The sequence below is a fragment of the Anguilla rostrata genome, chromosome 11 (genome assembly GCF_018555375.3).
Source record: "Anguilla rostrata isolate EN2019 chromosome 11, ASM1855537v3, whole genome shotgun sequence".
NCBI lineage: Eukaryota > Metazoa > Chordata > Actinopteri > Anguilliformes > Anguillidae > Anguilla > Anguilla rostrata.
Genome location: NC_057943.1, coordinates 3,496,470 through 3,514,631, shown reverse-complemented (window position 1 = coordinate 3,514,631; position 18,162 = coordinate 3,496,470). Strand labels below are relative to the sequence as shown.

At 42.9% G+C, this 18,162-nt stretch overlaps 1 protein-coding gene across 2 annotated transcripts in view; it reads left to right on the top strand.

Moving 5' to 3' along the window:
• Positions 1 to 4,628: 4,628 nt before the first annotated feature.
• Positions 4,629 to 18,162, top strand: part of hdac6 (histone deacetylase 6) — a 26,097-nt gene continuing 12,563 nt past the window's right edge. Inside the window, exons 1-14 of one of the 2 annotated variants that reach the window (XM_064300535.1) lie at positions 4,629 to 4,747; positions 7,726 to 7,843; positions 8,869 to 8,982; positions 10,480 to 10,565; positions 11,167 to 11,251; positions 11,887 to 11,927; positions 12,095 to 12,191; positions 12,737 to 12,834; positions 13,313 to 13,417; positions 14,346 to 14,414; positions 14,792 to 14,918; positions 16,441 to 16,506; positions 17,201 to 17,260; positions 17,807 to 17,896. In XM_064300535.1, the coding sequence (XP_064156605.1) occupies positions 7,760 to 7,843; positions 8,869 to 8,982; positions 10,480 to 10,565; positions 11,167 to 11,251; positions 11,887 to 11,927; positions 12,095 to 12,191; positions 12,737 to 12,834; positions 13,313 to 13,417; positions 14,346 to 14,414; positions 14,792 to 14,918; positions 16,441 to 16,506; positions 17,201 to 17,260; positions 17,807 to 17,896 (1,122 nt within the window). In that variant the 5' untranslated portion in view covers positions 4,629 to 4,747; positions 7,726 to 7,759. Of the gene's footprint in view, positions 4,748 to 7,725; positions 7,844 to 8,488; positions 8,574 to 8,868; positions 8,983 to 10,479; positions 10,566 to 11,166; positions 11,252 to 11,886; positions 11,928 to 12,094; positions 12,192 to 12,736; positions 12,835 to 13,312; positions 13,418 to 14,345; positions 14,415 to 14,791; positions 14,919 to 16,440; positions 16,507 to 17,200; positions 17,261 to 17,806; positions 17,897 to 18,162 lie in introns of those variants that run through there. The other variant, XM_064300536.1, reaches the window with a different exon arrangement.

Below are 18,162 nucleotides of genomic sequence, written 5' to 3'. Positions count from 1 at the left end.
TTTTCAAGGGATGGAATTGAAGTGAGGAACAATTCACCCTCAGAAAAAAGCGGGGAAACCTTTTTAGTTATGAGCCTGGAGGGGATCCTGCGTTTGGTCGCGTGTGTTTGTGCGTGTGTGTGTTTGTGTCTCTGACCGCAGCTAATCTCGCATGCTACTGGGCCAATCAGCCTAATACTTGTTGTGCATGCTGACAGCAGGCCAAGGACCTGAATTCTTGCAATATTTTGCAAATCGGTCAATGACAAGTATTTTATTTGAATTAATTTCCATCATTGTTGTCCATTGAAATAGTTTGAGTGCTAACTCCTAACTGGCCGCTAGGGGCCGCAAGTGATCAACAACTGCTTCCGTTTGGAATGCCTGGCGGAGATCTGCACTCTACTGAGTTCACTCATCTAGTTCTTAATGCAACCCTCTATGGTAGCCATGAAAAGCGTGAAAACTCCCAGACTGAACCATTTTGCCAGAAAAAGAACCCTTTGACTAGTCATGGTTCCTCTGTGGAGACACAGAGGAGCCTTTTGGATCCCTTGGAACGCCTTCACATCTCGATCAGTGTCAACAGTCACAGTGTTCATCTTCCTAAGTCCCTTGTCTCCTTCTGTTTTACTCAGTGGAGCTATGCTGGTCATTAGCCGTTGATAATTGATTGCTAATCATATGTAAATGATCAGTTCAAGTCTTCTTACCCAAGGGTTTTCCATCCATGACCATCAGCAGATCTGTGGTGGCCTGCTATGGCAGGATGAAGCGTGGGGGGGGGGTATGGACAGTGAGAGTTCTCTTGATGAAGTCAACGCTGTGTTCAAGCGATGGCGGATGGCTGAGCTGAGCCGCTCCACCTGAGCGCTGTTGGAGAGCAGGTGGTGGCGTGTCGTGATGTCATAGCCGGGTGGGAATCCGGAACAAGGCGGAACACCGGCAAGGCCTGGATTCTGCGGGTGCCAGAGCTAACCTTCGTGACTTTTTCTCCTCTCCCCCTCCCCCTCCCTACTTCTCTCTTTCTTTGTCTCTCTCTCTCTCTCTCTTTCTCTCTCACTTTCAGAGTCGACCACACAGCTCTCCTCTTCGTGCCCTGGTAGAAGCCCGGTTGTGCAACGCAGGAGGCTTATGGTTTTCCGGAGTTTTAGAGAGAGACAAAAAAAAAAAAGCAGAAAGGAAAAGAGAGAGACGCGCAGACGGAGGTTGGTGGTGACGGTACGGGCCTGTCTATTTCGTTTATCAGGCTGGCAGGCAGGTTACGCTCGCCTTCCTCTTCGGCTCTTTGGCGAAGCGGATTTATCTGCTGGGGTGGGCAGTTCAGAGCTGGGGAAATGGCAGTGAATGACGGGGTGAGATTAGCAACCACAGGGCAAGTCCAGCTAGCACACAGGCCCATCCGTTGGTGCCCATGCCCCTCGTTCTCCCTCCTTCCCTCTTTCACTGTTTCGTTCTCTCCCTCGCTCTCTCTCTCGCTGTTGGTCTCGCTGTTGGCGTACAGTTATTTGTGCCCCCCCCCCCCCCCACCAAGAAAACCAGGCCTCCTTTTTCCTGAAGCCCTTGCCCCATATTTATCTATTTCTAACCCAGCACATGTACTGACTGTATCCTGTGCCGTTATCGTTTCTGTCCGTGTGGCTCAGCTTTGTTGGCCTTGTTTTGAGATGTAAATCGTGATCTCCTCTGTGTGTTCTGTTCTGCACTTTTCAGCCATGTCAGTAAAGGGTCCAGTGATTGGCTGGAACGATCCTTGCCTGGAGTGCCATTGTCCTTGCAAGTTGCCTTCACTGAATACCACATCGATGAATAGACATTCAGATAGAAGATAGTAGTCAGATGGTGCTGGCACTGGATTTATGAAGTCAACGGTAGCCATGGTGTCCTTTGTAGTCACAAAGGTGCAAAATTCTGTCAGTTTCCTATTATATATTTCAGCCTAGCCATGCAATACCATTTTAATATCACATTAAAAATTAGTGTCCTCTAATCCCTCAATTCCTATCATAGACATAGCCTTCGGGTTATGAACTTTTAATCATTTTGAATGTTACTGCAAATATAACCCAAAGCACAACTTAAAGATCAAATTTACGAATTGTCGCCTGTGAGCCGTATCAAATTAATCAAGATCGTCACGATGCTTTGGATGCTTTAACTGAAATTAGTCCTGTTTTTATTTTGTGACGCTTTTTAATCGTTAACTTCCATGTGAAGAAAACCCCCCAGATTCAGAAAATGCATGTTGCTCAGTCATGTGTATAAAAGAACACATGAGTCTGGCCCTTCCTAATTTCCTTCATTATTGCCATATCATGCATTTTAAACATGTGCATTTTGCAATGCTATATTATTTAAAATGCTCCCAGTCTGTTTACCAAAAAAAGACATTAAATCTGGGCGTGAGACATTAGATCTATACTACAGACAAAGCTGACAGTTCATTCTTGAAAAGCCCTGTCCCTGTACTTACACCGAGCTGACTTTTAACTTAGACTTTGGCTTTGTCTCAGAGAACATAAACTTGTAAAAATTGACCCTGACCCTTCAGGGATATCTCTTTCATTAATGAGCAGTACATGATGCCGTCAATCAGCTGCTAAACTCTGATCTAGGTCTTAAATATTCTGTTTGGGAACTGAAGATACTCACATGCAGGGGCGCTTTTGGGCACCTTAAAAAGATCTCATATTGAGCCCCACCACCCCAAGCTACCCCATCTCTACATAATTACTCCAACCACACCATATTTTCTGAGTCCCCCTGTCCATCAGGGCCCTTGGATTCAACACCCCCCCCCCCCCTCCCCAAATGGAATCACAGCTGAAAAGTTTCCAATTGATTTTAAATTCCAGCATTCCATTTTACCATCATTTGATGATGTTCATTGATTCATTATTTTTATTTATTGACTTTCAAAGGACCACAATGGACCTCTAATTCCTTTCTATTATCACGTAACAGAATGTTGAATGTAATTGTCTTAAAAGCAAAGCTTCGGAAAGAGCTTTCGTTCATCCACTCTAACCAATTAGATTAACAGCATGATGGGGCAGAGCTCAAGCAGAAGTGGTGTGTGCCCGTTGGGCATTCTGTAGGAAAACGGTGCTGCCTGTCCTGCTAAATTAAATCTACCACAAGATGGCAGCCTTGTGCACATTTACTCCTTTACTTTCTGCTGAAAATGGATATAGCCTTGCTTTTGAACTAAACAAAATGTCTGTATATTTTCAAAGTTCAAAAAAGTTTATAGTGGCCGTCTGGGTAGTGTAGAGGTATAAGCACTCGCCTACCACCGCAGAGACCCGGGTTCAATCCCCGGCAGCGGGGTCAGACGTTCCTACGTTCCTACGAACACAATTGGCAGCGTTTGCAGGTGGGAAGCCGGTGAGGGTATGAGTCCTGATCGTTGCATTAGTGACTCCTACTGGTCCTACTGGTCAGCAGGGATCTGGGGGAGATAGAGTGAACCTCCGTGTGTGTTACACTCTCCCAGTGAAACTCCTCACTGTCAGGTGACAAGAAGTGTCTGGTGACTCCACATGTATGGGAGGAGGCATGTGGTAGGACAGCGCATCGACCAGGACCGTGATTCACACGGGGAATTGGTATAATGACTAAATTGGGGAGAAAATGGGAGAAAAATGGCAAACAAAAAACAGTTTTGAATAACTGTTCAATGGCTACGTTAGGGGTTGTTCACTTAATCTTTCGCAGCTGCTTGTTTGGATTGTGCAAGTGTTTGATTGTGCAAATTTTATGATGCAAATGTAATGTAAAAAAAGTAAAAGAAAAAAGCTGTATCATTACCACTCACCATAAACTACAGCCTTAAGTGATGAGAAAAGCTTTGCATAATATTATCTGTTTGTTTATATATCAGACGCTCTTATCGGCACCGGCTGACATCGGCATGAATCGGCACTAAGTGGTAAGCCTACATCATAGGGGCAGAGACAATGAGGGTACCAGAGACAATGAGGGTACTAGGTAACTACTGCAAGCATGTCGTAAGAATAAACTATGCAGTAGCAATAGGTTCACAGTTGCATGAGCATGTACTTAAAACAGGAAAAAGCTCCCGTGTGAAAAAGACTGTATACAAAGGATAATTGATATAAACTTTAATTATATTTCAAGTATCCTTAAGTATAAAATAGTACACTTCAGCATGCTATTTTCTCACATGGGATGTCCTAACTCCATAGTTCAGTAGCAAGTTAGTATGTACTGTATATATAAGAACTATACAACAGTAGTTCTCAAACTCGGTCCTGGGGGACCACCGTGTATGCTGGTTGCCATTTCAACGTCAACTGCCATCTCAGAATTTTAACGAGCTGTTAATTTCTCTTAATTAGATGCTTTACATGTTTTAGAGCTGGGGTTTCCAGTCTGATCCAGAGAGGGCTAGTGTGGGTGCACATACCTGATTTTTTCTTTTCCGGTAGTTGTAAGTATAATTTTGTTTTGAAACTGCCCTAAAACCAGTTTTTCTGTGTTGCTCAAAAGAGCTTAAATCTGTTGCATGAAAATAATTAAAATTATTTCGCGCATTGACTGAACCGCGCTACATCGTGTACAGTAGGCCAACTGCATCAAAGCAATGCATTTCTTGTAGAAAGGTGTTATTACAGCGACCTCAGATGGTCATACTGCAAGATACAGAACCCCAGCCAGATGTCGTCATCATTTTGCGCCCTAGCCGGGCTAGGGGCGTGTACATTTTTTTATAATTTTAGCGCTGAAGCGGTTGTTACAACTGAAAGTAAGTACAGATATCACATTTAGTTTATTTTACAGTATGTGTTATGTTACTCACTGGCGGTAACTACATATGACATGTTTCATTTTTCGGTGACTTTCAGCGAGGTTTGCAAACGGATTATGCTCACTTAAAAGCCGAGGGAATGCGCGTTTATTATTATTAGCTACAACAATTAGCTTGCTAGCTACCCGTGAGCGCGGAGCCGACCCCTCCTCAAAAAACACAAAAATGTCAAGTACGTAGGATGCACTATTGCACCCAGCTAGCTGGGCAGCCAGTCATTTTTATTGCCTTGCGTACGCGCTATAATACATTGAAATAAAAGGTAGCAGATCGTGCAATAGTTATTTATCTAGTGAAAATTAAGGTGAAAAGTCGTGGGTAAGGTAACTAGCTAGTTGGACATGTTAAGCCAGTGATTGGTTTATCAAATGCTTAGCCAATCTATCTGCTACTGCTACAGGCAAACTATTGAAGCGCTGGCGAAATACTGTTAAGATTTCTAAACTTGTCTTGTCAGCAGCCTTACTGATAGTAGATCCCTGTCTAGGTTAATGACAATCAATGGAAATAGTCTATAAAATTATCTACGTTAGTGCTTGCATGTGCAAGTAATGGGAAACTGTTTTTGTTCAGCCTTCTCTGAAGTTTGGTGTGCTTAAAGATTGTTGCTTACTGGAAGCTGCTAAAACGACGTTATTGTGTGCACCTTAAACTAACATTTTCATTCACAGTAAAAAAAAAAATGAATTGTGGCTAAAAATTCGACATATAATTCTACACTGAAATCTTGTAGGTATAATTGAGAATGAAAAGCCTACGAATAGCAATCAAATTTATGCCAAATTTTATTCAATGATACAAATGAGAAATTCTGAGCATTTGGGTAGGAAAGACCTTTCAGCGTTCAGGCAGCTGCGCGCGCCGTCGTTACTTTGTAACAGCGAGGACTGCATGTTTAGATGGCTGTTGAAAAGGACGTGTGGAAAAAGACCACGTTCAAAGAGACGTGATGATATTCAACACTGTGTCGTGCTAAACCTTAACAGGCACGCATGCCTTGATTTTATGAATAAAAATGTTGATGAAAGGGGTAGGATATCCTACTAGTCTAGTCAGGTCAAGTCAAGTTTGTCTTTAAATTGTATGCTCTTGTTTTGCCTCATTTTGGTTAATGATGCAAAATGGATAATGGTTAATTGTTATCTCCGCCAGGCGGACCCTGGAGGGAATCATGTGTTTGGTCGCGTGTGTTTGTGTCTCTGTCCGCAGCTAATATCGCATGCTACTGGACCGATCAGCCTAATATTTGTTGTGCATACTGACAGCAGGCCAAGGACTCGAAATATTCTCGAATATTTTGCAAATCGGTCAACGACAAGTGTTTTATTTGAATTAATTTCCATCATCGTTGTCCATTGAAATAGATTGAGTGCTGGCGGAGTCCCTGGCGGAGATCTGCATTCTACTGAGTGCACTCTTCTAGTTTTAAATGTTTTTTTTTTTTAATTTTAGTTTTTTTATTTTTAAATAAACTTGACTTGATCTACTTTTTTTCTTTGTTTTGGATATGTACTAAATATTTTTGATTGTATTGAATGCTTCAACAATATTCTGAATATGGTGGGTGGCTACAGTATTCTTATGTCACATGTTCTTTGCACCCATGTGGTATGAATGCTATTTGACCCAGATGAAGACGTAATTGTTTTAAATTATGCCTTTGCCACTGTTTGTTTCAAACATTGTTACAAAGGTTGCAGTAAAATAGGATTCAGTGTTTTTGCCCAGAATAAATGTAAACATTCTGAACACATGTGCTGTGTTCTGGAAGCACAAGTACCGTGTATTGATTGTGATATTCAATTTGTTTGAGTGTGTGATTGATGTTCATTTTTGGTCCTATCTAACCAGAGAACCCGGTTCCAATTCAAATTCAGCCTTAAGCCCTATTCGCACGGGACTAGTATTACCTGGGGAGCTCTAGTAACTTGTAATAATTGCGGAGGTCGTCTGTGATCTTAATCCCGTGCGAATCTGCCTTGTCCGTAATTTGTAAAGAAAAAATTCCACCGCAAATTAGCTACCATATTTCGCCAAACACAGAGGTCATGTGATAATATTAGTCCTGTGCGAATCGGCATCTCTGTGATTTGGGGTCGTATTTTACTGTTACCCAGAGCAGAGCCTTGACATTTTCGATCATATCCAGGGGGATAATGTCAGTAAATTCGAGTAAAATACAGACTTCGCTTGCGAACGCGCTGCACGAAACACAGACCTGGGGGGGTAATTTCTAAATCACATGCTGTCATACCAATGGTGAAATATGGTGGTGGACAAGAATCTCCTAAAAAACAGATATTTTCTTTTTTATCTTGGTTATTTGGAGGCATAAGACAGTTCTGTAATTGCACCTGGTTTTAAACTGAAGAAATCAAACTGTCAACAGTAATGTTATATATGTGTGCTCTGCTTGGAACTGGCCAGTTCAAGAAATAATGTTGCACAGCACAAAAGCAAACATACTGTATCCAAGTTCAGCTGTAAACAACTTGAAACCTTGAAAATGCTGTGAATTGATGTATTTGCTTCAGTGTGTACAGTGTTTCTAAAAGATTTCTCGAGAAAGGATCTCTTTCTTTGTAGCTTCTGTGTTTTGTGTTATGGCATCTCTTCACTTCTTCGTACAGTACTGCTTATTCCATGTTAATAAATTCCATGTGGTAATTAACCCTTTAATGTGTGAGGTCACAAATACGTGATTAGAACGTTCTTCACTGAACCTTCTAACGCTGATGTAACAATCACCGCTGGCAACTAAAAACAATGGAGTTCTAGAACACTGACTGAGAGTTTTGAAAAAAACATTCCAAAAAACCTACTCCTGAACGGGTCAAGGACACGAAAGGTCACAGAACTAGTGATAGAAGATATTTTGATGTTTTGCGTCTTCTTTTTCCCCCCCTTGCTTGCAGGCTCCATTATTTTATGGGGAAGGTTTAATCCGACATGGATTCCGAACCGGACCCCCCGGGGTCAAGGGTGCTCAGAGGCTCCCACCGTTCTCCCAGATCACCTGACTCCATGTCAAAAGTAAGACCGTTAAAAAGCGCATTTCTTACCCTTTTCCTTTTGTGACGCTCTCAACTGTAGGAATTGTATAAATGAATGAAGATGGCCGGCCCTCAAAAACAGTGGAATTGTACCCTTTGGTCTGTAGCAATAGTGAAATGAAAAATGTGAAAATCAGTGGAAAAATAATTAGAGAAAATATTTTTTTATTTCATGGACCTGAAAAGTAGGTTTTAGTAAGTTTTATTGTCATTCCAGATTGTTGATTTATCGAAGCATTTATAGAAAATTCATGCAATGATTTAATCATTATAGTGACATGCATGTGTGCCAATGACATGTGATTAGTTGCTCGTTAACTTGAGGGTAAAACAAAAAAAAAAAACACTTTTTAATCTTCAATCTGAAGGCTCGTTGACGGCATCTGGGTATAGCTGGTAGGCCCTGGCGAAGTATTAATTCCTAGCACTGTGCCGTCTTGAACAAAAATACAGAAACACTTTTTAATCTTCAATCTGAAGGCTCATGGTTGGCAGCAGGATATAGCTGGCCCTCCTGGACTTTTGTACTCTTGGTGTTTAATGTTTGTGAGAAGAGCGAAGCCCAGCCTGTCTCTGTGCCTCCCCTCCCCACCCCTCACCCCACCCCCCAGCTGCGTCAGGTAAAGGTAGCGAGCACTAGCAGAGCTTCAGACAGGCAGAGTCAGGCTTTGTGTTACCTGGGACAGATCAGAGCTGTAGGTAGTTTCAAGGTAGGAGTCTTTATTTGTCTTAAAATGGTTTAAAAAAAAAATCAGATTCTGTTCTGCACTCCACACTGCACTGCACTTCCCAGCTAACAGACAACGTTCTCACAAAATGTTTCTTTTATGTACTGGCAGTGTTATGAAGATTAACAAAACATTACAGTAACAGTTTGTGTTAGCTGGGTTGTCATTTGGATAGTTCTCCAGGTCCGTCTTCCTGTATTCTAAAATGCTGTGTTTTGTTAAGCCTTGTAGTTAATGTTGTATTGATTCCTTTCTCTCTCTCACTCTGTTACCTTAGAAGAAAACCAGCAAGCCCACAATCAAGAAGGCCACTCTGCAGGAGGCTCGGAAGAAAGGGAGGATGGATCGAAGTAAAGGAGAGGAGGAGATGTCCAACCAGCTCAAAAACCTGGTACTGGCTTTGCGTTCAGCTGCATACAGGGAAAAAGGCAGATTACATTACATCACATTACATTTATTTGGCAGACACTTTCATCGAAAGCGACGTACAATAAGTGCATACCGAAGGTCATTGGAACAACTACAAAACACAGGTCCGACAAGGCACAATACTCATTTTGTAACGGTTATTCATAGCCATACTTCCAGATACTTCCTTCACAAAAGCAATTGAGGGTGAAAGTGCGTCTTTTTTTTTTTTTTTTCAGTCCTGTGTTGGCTTTGTATTTACTGTAGCGCCCAGCTCTGGTCTTACTAGTGTACCTGTTTATGAGAAAAGGATCGATTCCATTGACACGATCGTTGTCTTGCGAATACTTCAGTACCGGTATTTGAAATAATGTTCACGGTTTTGCAGTGTCGTGCTAGTTGCAGGAACCTTGAGTAGGAAAGCAGTAGTTTTGGAGTTGACTGTAAATATGAAAAAAAAATAAAGAATATAATATTTCAAGATTGTAAGGAAACAGACCAAGGTTCTCCTCTAAGAATGCAACAGAAGCGGTGAGCCACTCTGTTCCGGTACTTGCGAATAGTAGCCTGTTTCTTTATGGAAGTTTATGCATTAAGTCATAAACCGTGAAGTGAGAGATTAATTTTCCACTACCCCCCCCCCCCCCCCATCCTGGCCTGCATGCCCATTTCTCTGGCATGAAGGCCTGAGCACCAGTTTGTTTGTTGTTGTTACCTGTCTCAGTGGAGAACTCTTATCAAACTCTGTGTGACTGACACACTTGGGAAGTACCACCATGACAACATCAGGGTATGGAGGTGCTAAGACAGGCTCCCTACCAGATATGCATTAAATTTCAATAACCCTGCTGGGGGGGGGGTTGAGTATGTGATATTGTCGGGCTGAGAGTTTTGGTAATTTTTTTGATGCATGTTTGAATATTATTATTTTATTAACTTGTTGTTTAACTGCAGTCACTTTATCACGATGTTGTTACCCAAATAAAGCTATGTAATTGAATATCACTATTTTCAAATCGGATTTCCATGGATATCATTCATGTGTCGTGTGAATGCTAATGTGATAGTTATAAGCATGAATGTGCTATAATTGTTCATTCTATGCTGCATTGCCTGCCATTTCTCTAGACAATTAGCCAGTGGGTGAATAGAAATAGTTTGTTTTCAAAGGGGGCAAAATAAACTCTATTTTAGGCCATGGATTAATATTTAGTGTGACAGGATTAGAAGCCAATTGTGGACAGTCAAAATGTAAAAATGTAGCCTATATTCACTGGACTCTTGTATCAGATTTTGCTTTCAACGGCAATAATAATTTGCCTGAGAATTTAGGATTTTTTTTCCAATACCAGTTCAATGTGATGATACAGTATAATTTGATATTATGATATTGATATTATTTGACATAATTTTTGATAATTGTGTAGTGTCTTACTGTGTGTTTTTGTGTGTGTGTGTGTGTGTGTTTGTGTGTTTGCAGGACCTGCATAGCAAGCCCAAAGCTGCTGGGACAGGCCTGGTGTATTCAGAAACCTTCGCACGCTACCATTGCCTCTGGGACAGCAGGTTTGCCACCTTAGCTCTGCAGCTGGCTGCCAGTCTGTCTCTGGCTGGTCGCCATTTTGTTTCACCTCCCCTGCTTTCCAGCTGTCTTCCTGTAGGCCCTAGACAGTATGTGAAAAAAACAGTATGCTGAAGTGTACTTTAAGTATATACTATTTTATACTTAACAGCATACTAAGGCAGGATTTTTGCCTTGAAAATATTATAAAATAACCATGTGTCATAGCTGTGTTGCACTGGCATTCTCTGTCTTTGCGCACATTTGCTGAATCCGTGCTCCTCTGTGTGTCTTTCTTCTTCTAAATGGGATGTTTCATTTATTAACTATCTAAAATAGTTAAAGTGCAACTTTTTGCTTAGCACTTCCAGTGAAATAATGTCTGGAGAAATGATGTAGGAGTTTGTTTTCATGCAATTAAAAAAAAAAAGACACGGGGTGGGTGGAGTCAATACTCCAAATACAATCCTACAGTCTCTCATTTCCTTCTGTCTAGCCAGTCTTGTCCATCTCAGATGTGATTGACTAAGACCTGTAATATTTTATAAAATGGAGAACTGTGAAAAACAGCTGTGTTTGAAGCATGTGGTGTATATTACGCTGCAGCCATCCAGAATGTCCGGAGAGAGTGACCACCATAATGGAGACTCTGGAGAGGGAGGGGCTTCTCTCCCGCTGTGTACGGGTGGAGGTAAGGGACAAACATAGCAAACCGTGATTCATTACATTACATTACGTTACAGGCATTCAGCAGACGCTCTTGTCCAGAGCGACTTACACAACTTTCTTTACTCAGCATTTACATTTGCATCCATTTATACTGAATATATATACTGAAGCAATGCAGGTTAAGTACCTTGCTCAAGGGTACAACAGCAGGGTTCCACCTGAGAGTCGTACCTGTGACCTTCAGGTTACAAGACCAGCTCCTTATCCATTATACTACACTGCCCCCCCAGTGTAGTATAGTGGGTCCCCGATTGGTCTAGACCAATGGTCTCCAGTTAGAGATAAAGCCCCTGCTGATCTGATCATTTTTCTTGTCACTTATTTCCATTGACTTGTAACCGAAAGGTCGCAGGTTCGATTCCCGGGTAGGACACTGCCGTTGTACCCTTGAGCAAGGTACTTAACCGAAATTGCTTCAGTATATATCCAGCTGTATAAATGGATACAATGTAAAATGCTATGTAAAAAAAAAAAAAAAAAAGTTGTGTAAGTCGCTCTGGATAAGAGCGTCTGCTAAATGCCTGTAATGTAATGTTGTCTGCTGAATGGCTCTTTGATATTTTGGTGTGTCACTGTGCCCTGTCCTTCGCATTTAAGGCCCGGGCCGCGACTGAAGAGGAGCTCCAGCTGGTGCACTCGTAGGTCACTTTAAGTTTTTTTGAATTGATGTCCGCGTTATGGCTGTGGCTTGAAAACACTTTTGTTTTGGGTATTTTTTCTTGGTGTGTGTCGGTCGTACATGATTGACGGTTTGTGAAGTCCATGATTGAGATGGATGCTAAGCTTCCTTTGTGTGCGCGTGCAGGAAAGAGTATGTCGAGCGGATGAAGTCCACGCAGAGGATGGCCGAGAGCGAGCTCAGGCTGCTCTCTGACACGTACGACTCCATTTACCTCCATCCTGTGAGTATTTGCCACTCTGTTCATCTCATTATTGAATTAGTGTTCTCTGAGCTTCATGTCCATGTGTGATCAGTTCTGGGATGATGTCATACATGTGCTTCCACACTATTGAATGAATGTGAGGTGTTTTGCAGTAGACGTATAGGTGTGTTTGCTGTAGAAGTGTAGGTGTTTGTGGGGACTCACTGTCTGCTAATGAAGTGTAGGTGTTTGTGGGGACTCACTGACTGGTGATGAAGTGTAGGTGTTTGTGGGGACTCATAGTCTGCTAATGAAGTGTAGGTGTTTGTGGGGACTCATGGTTTGGTGATTAAGTGTAGGTGTTTGTGGGGACTCACTGTCTGGTGATGAAGTGTAGGTGTTTGTGGGGACTTATGGTTTGGTGATGAAGTGTAGGTGTTTGTGGGGACTCATGGTTTGGTGATTAAGTGTAGGTGTTTGTGGGGACTCACTGTCTGGTGATGAAGTGTAGGTGTTTGTGGGGACTTATGGTTTGGTGATGAAGTGTAGGTGTTTGCGGGGACTCACTGCTTTTATTCCCACAGGAGTCCTTTCTCTGTGCCACTCTGGCCGCTGGGTCCGTCCTGCAGCTTGTGGACAAAGTGATTGCGTCAGAGCTGAGAAATGGATTCTCTGTTGCTAGGTAACGTGCACCGAGTCAATGAACTGAATGAAATAAGTAAGATATGAGGCGATGTTGATAATAATAATTATGAAAAAGATTTTTATTTAAAACATTCACGTGTATATTATGGCTCAGTAGAGAGGTACTCTATATTCATGTTAGTTATATTGATGTATGTACCTTATATATTCTTGTCCATCAAAGGGACCGTAAACAAATATTTTGACCCAAGGTGACTTGCAGTACATTTCAGACTTGCTGGCCTGTAACTGATGGCTTGCTGTGTGCTGTCCCTATCAGTGCTATCAGGGCCAAATTCCAATTGTCCTCACGCCTTTTTTTTTTTTTTTTTGTTCTTTTATTATTTAGCATGCCCATGATCCCTGGTCCTTGTGCAAAGATACTTGCAGCTTCTGGTTTATCTGATGTCAGGGCTCTCTGTCCATGTCTCTCATAAGTAGTGTGTAATAAGTTATTGTGTCCTTCGTGTTCCCAGACCTCCAGGTCACCACGCGCAGGCTGATAAGATGAACGGCTACTCCATGTTCAATAACCTGGCCATCGCCGCTCGCTACGCCCAGCGACGACACGGCCTGGAGCGGTAAGCCGGACAGACAGACAGACAGACAGACAGACAGACACACAGACGAGTGCAAAGACAGACACACACACACAGACACACACACACACACACACACACACACACACACACACACACAGGCAGACACACAGACAGACACACAGATGAGCATGCAGACAGACAGACACACACACACACACACACACAGACGAGTGCAAAGACAGACACACACACACACACTCACAGACACACAGAGCATGCAGACAGACAGACACACACACAACACACAAGACAAGTGAGACAGACCACAACACACAGACACACATGACGACAGACACATACAGACGAATGAAGACACAGATGAGTGCAAGGACAGACACAAGGACAAACTGTTACAACCTGGATTAGCATATAAACAAGTTTAATGCATTGTGCTATTATAGCACAGCATTGACTCCTGGATTCCACTGTTTAAAATGCGTTGCTTTGTGTGATGAAGACGCAGACCAGCCTCTTAATTAATTGAGATGCCAGACAAAGTGACTTGTGCACCAGTTCCATTACTGTGCAGTTACTGGTTATGAGTGGCCGTGCAGTTTAGTGGTTAGTGAACTGGCCTTACAACTCCAAGCTTGCAGGTTCGATTCCCAGATGGGGCACTGCCATTTTAACCTTGACCGCCGGCTCTCAATCTGGACTGCTTCAGGAAATATCCCGCCATTATAAATGGATCGTGTGTCTAGTCTCTCTGGACGAGAGCATCCGCCTGATGCCTGAACTGTGCGGTGTAGTTTGCTGAATTACTGAGACGGCTGCGTTTGGATATGTGAAGTCGGTTATGAAGGGAAACCAGAGGAGTGGTGGCGGATGTGCAGGGACAGGCCGCACGGTGGGTGCTTAATAAAGCGAGCCGTGTGGTTGAGCCGCTCTTGTTGTGTGTTTGCTGCAGAGTTCTGATTGTGGACTGGGATGTGCATCACGGCCAGGGGATCCAGTACATATTCCAGGAGGATCCCAGGTACTGCACCTCTCTGACTCTTTGTAGTGAACTCATAGTAAACTTGGAGTAAAATCGTAGTAAAATCAGAGTAAACTCATGGTAAACTCATAGTTAAACTCAGAGTAAAACCATAGTGAAATCAGAGTACAATCAGAGTAAAATCAGAGTAAACTTATAGTAAACTCAGTAAACTTGGAGTAAAATCAGAGTAAACTCATTATAAACTCATTATAAACTCAGAGTAAAATCAGAGTAAAATCATAGTAAAATCAGAGTAAACTTAGTAAAATCAGAGTAAAATCAGATCAGAGTAAACTCAGTAAACTCAGTAAACTCATAGTAAACTCATAAATACCTCATAGTAAACTCATAGTAAATGTGTTGTGTTCCGGCAGCGTGCTGTACTTCTCCGTGCACAGATATGAAGAGGGCTTGTTCTGGCCTCATCTGCCTGAGTCGGACAGCAGCGTCGTGGGCACAGGAAACGGCGAAGGCTACAATATCAACGTTCCGTGGAACAAAGTAGGGACTCGCACACACCACTTTATTTCTATTAATGTAGCCCTGGAACAGGATACTGACTCACACACACCATTTTATTTCTATCAGTGTGCCCTCAGTCTCAGTGTAGCCCTGGAACAGGATACTGACTCACACACACCACTTTATTTCTATCAGTGTGCCCTCAGTGCAGCCCTGGAACAGGATACTGACTCACACACACCACTTTATTTCTATCAGTGTGCCCTCAGTGCAGCCCTGGAACAGGATACTGACTCACACACACCACTTTATTTCTATCAGTGTGCCCTCAGTGCAGCCCTGGAACAGGATACTGACTCACATACACCATTCTATTTCTATCAGTGTGCCCTCAGTGTACCCCTGGAACAGGATACTGACTCACACACAACACTTTATTTCTGTCAGTGTAGCCCTGGAACAGGACACTGACTCACACACAACACTTTATTTCTACCAGTGTATCCTGGAACAGGATACTGACTCACACACACCATTTTATTTCTGTCAGTGTAGCCCTGGAACAGGACACACTGACTCACACACAACACTTTATTTCTATCAGTGTAGCCCTGGAACAGGATACTGACTCACACACAACACTTTATTTCTATCAGTGTAGCCCTGGAACAGGATACTGACTCACACACACCACTTTATTTCTCTGTGTCAGTTAGCATTCAGTTTGGTACATTCTGTTTTATTAAGCATAAACAAGTGTTTTGCCTAAACTCTGTTGTAAAGGCGGCCTGCTGTATCTGTGCGTGTGTCTGTGTGTGTGTTGTCAGTGCCACTTCTCAATTTTTAAGCCAGTAAATATTTTAAAAGTAAATATTGAGATTAGGATCAAACTGAAGTGTTTTGTCTAACTGACTGAGCACCAAGCACATGACTAGGCATCTTATCAAAGGGTATTAATCTGAGTCCGCTGCGGACTGAGGGAGTGGTGGAGAATAACGATTGTTGGGTTAAGGGGGAGTAATCCATCCTTGTCTTAGAGAGGCAATCCAGTCAGGAAAACACTTCACACTCTGTCCAATTATACGGGTAATTTATTTCTGTCTGCTGACAGAGTGAACAGCATACCAAAAATAATTATTTACAGCGATTCTTTATAACCACCAGGAGAGGCTGTGCAACTGTGTGTATGTGTCAAGAACAAGGACAAGCCACCTCATTAGGCAGAAAAGTAGAACTTCTGCTGCCAACTGCCTTTTGTGCTCCTGGCCTGTAGGAGTTGAAGGATGCCGGCCTGTGCTGTGCTGTCTGACTCACAGTTATTCAGTCAGAAAATAACAAGCAGTGTGGAATAGGACAGAGAACATCATTTTATATAACCCGTAAAATAAAGTGTAATTATAATAGTAGGGATACAAACACGGCAGCCCTTCGGTATATGGTGTGCATTGAGACAATGTGGTGCTGAGTTGAAAAACATTGCAGAATGAACTTTTGCTCTTTTAATGCTACGTACTGGTGAAGAGACGCCGGTGGAGCTCATGTTCTTCCCTCTCTGCTGCAGATCGGAATGAAAGATGGAGATTATATTTCAGCCTTCCAGCAGCTCCTCCTCCCAGTGGCTTATGAGGTACAGTACAGCTGAATCCCAGCCACACCCTGACCCCTGAATTGCACACAGTACCGCTAGAACCGAACCACAGCCTGACCCCTGAATTACACACAGTACCGCTAGAACCGAACCACAGCCTGACCCCTGAATTACATTCAGTACTGCTACAGCCTGACCCCTGAATTACATACAGTACTGCTACAGCCTGACCCCTGAATTACATACAGTACCACTACAGCCTGACCCCTGAATTAAATGCAGTACCGCTACAGCCTGACCCCTGAATTACATTTAGTACTGCTACAGCCTGACCCCTGACTTACATACAGTAGTGCTACAGCCTGACCCCTGAATTACATACAGTACCGCTACAGCCTGACCCCTGAATTACATGCAGTACCGCTACAGCCTGACCCCTGACTTACATTCAGTACTGCTACAGCCTGACCCCTGAATTACATACAGTAGTGCTACAGCCTGATCCCTGACTTACAAACAATACCGCTGCAGCCTGACCCCTGAATGACATACTTAATCACCTCAGACTTTGACTGCAACCATTCTGTTGGACTGCCAGCTTGCAGACGTATCTGCTGTGATGTTATTTTTTCATTCTGTGTTTTTGGGTCTGGTGTGTGTATAACTGAAGTACCAAAGGCAGTTTGACCGTAATTGAATCTGTTTAAATGTGTTATTTGTTTTTCCGTTTCAGTTTCAGCCCCAGCTGGTGCTTGTGGCAGCTGGCTTCGACTCTGTCGTCGGGGATTTCAAGGTAAGCGCTTACAGATGTTCGGCGCATAATCTTAATCCTGCTGAAGTGTACAGATGGTCGGGGGAGAGACCACTCTGTGTCGGGGAACATGAACAAGTGATTTGGCTAAACGTTATCGGAAGGGCGGCCTGCTGTGTCCGTGTGTGTGTGTGTGTGAGATTGTGTGTGCCTGCCTGCCTGCGTTCGTGCGTTCGTGCGTGCGTGCATGCGTGCGTGCGTTCGTGTATGTGTGTGTGTGCATGTGCGTGATATTGACTGTGTGTTTCTTTTCTCCAGGGGGAGATGGCTGCCAGTCCTTAGTGTGTATGTGTATATATGTGGTGTGTGTGTGTGTGTGTGTGTGTGTGTGTGTGTGTGTGTATGTGTATATATGTGGTGTGTGTGTGTGTGTGTGTGTGTGTGTGTGTGTGTGTGTATGTGTATATATGTGTGTGTGTGTGTGTGTGTGTGTGTGTGTGTGTGTGTGTGTGTGTGTGTGTGTGTGTGTGTGTGTGTGTGTGTGTGTGTGTGTGTGTGTGATATTGACTGTGTGCTTGTTTTCTCCAGGGGGAGATGGATGCCAGTCCTCAGTGCTTCTCTGTGCTGACACACCTGCTGCAGGGTCTGGCTCAGGGCAGGATGGTGCTGGCGCTGGAGGTGAAACCAAAAATAAAATAAAATCTCTCTCTGACTCCTGCATAACTGGCCCAATCCCCACAGACTGAGGCACTTTTCTGTATCTAGACACGTGTAACATGTTTACATATTTAAAAGTGAACACCCCCAAATAATTAGGGATGCCGTTACACAGTGATGGATGATTTGAAATCCTGTCTCTGAATTTATATGGATGGACTTTTCTATAAATAGGAAATATATTAGTATTTAAAAAAAAAAAAAAAAATCAGTCTAATTGTCTTCAT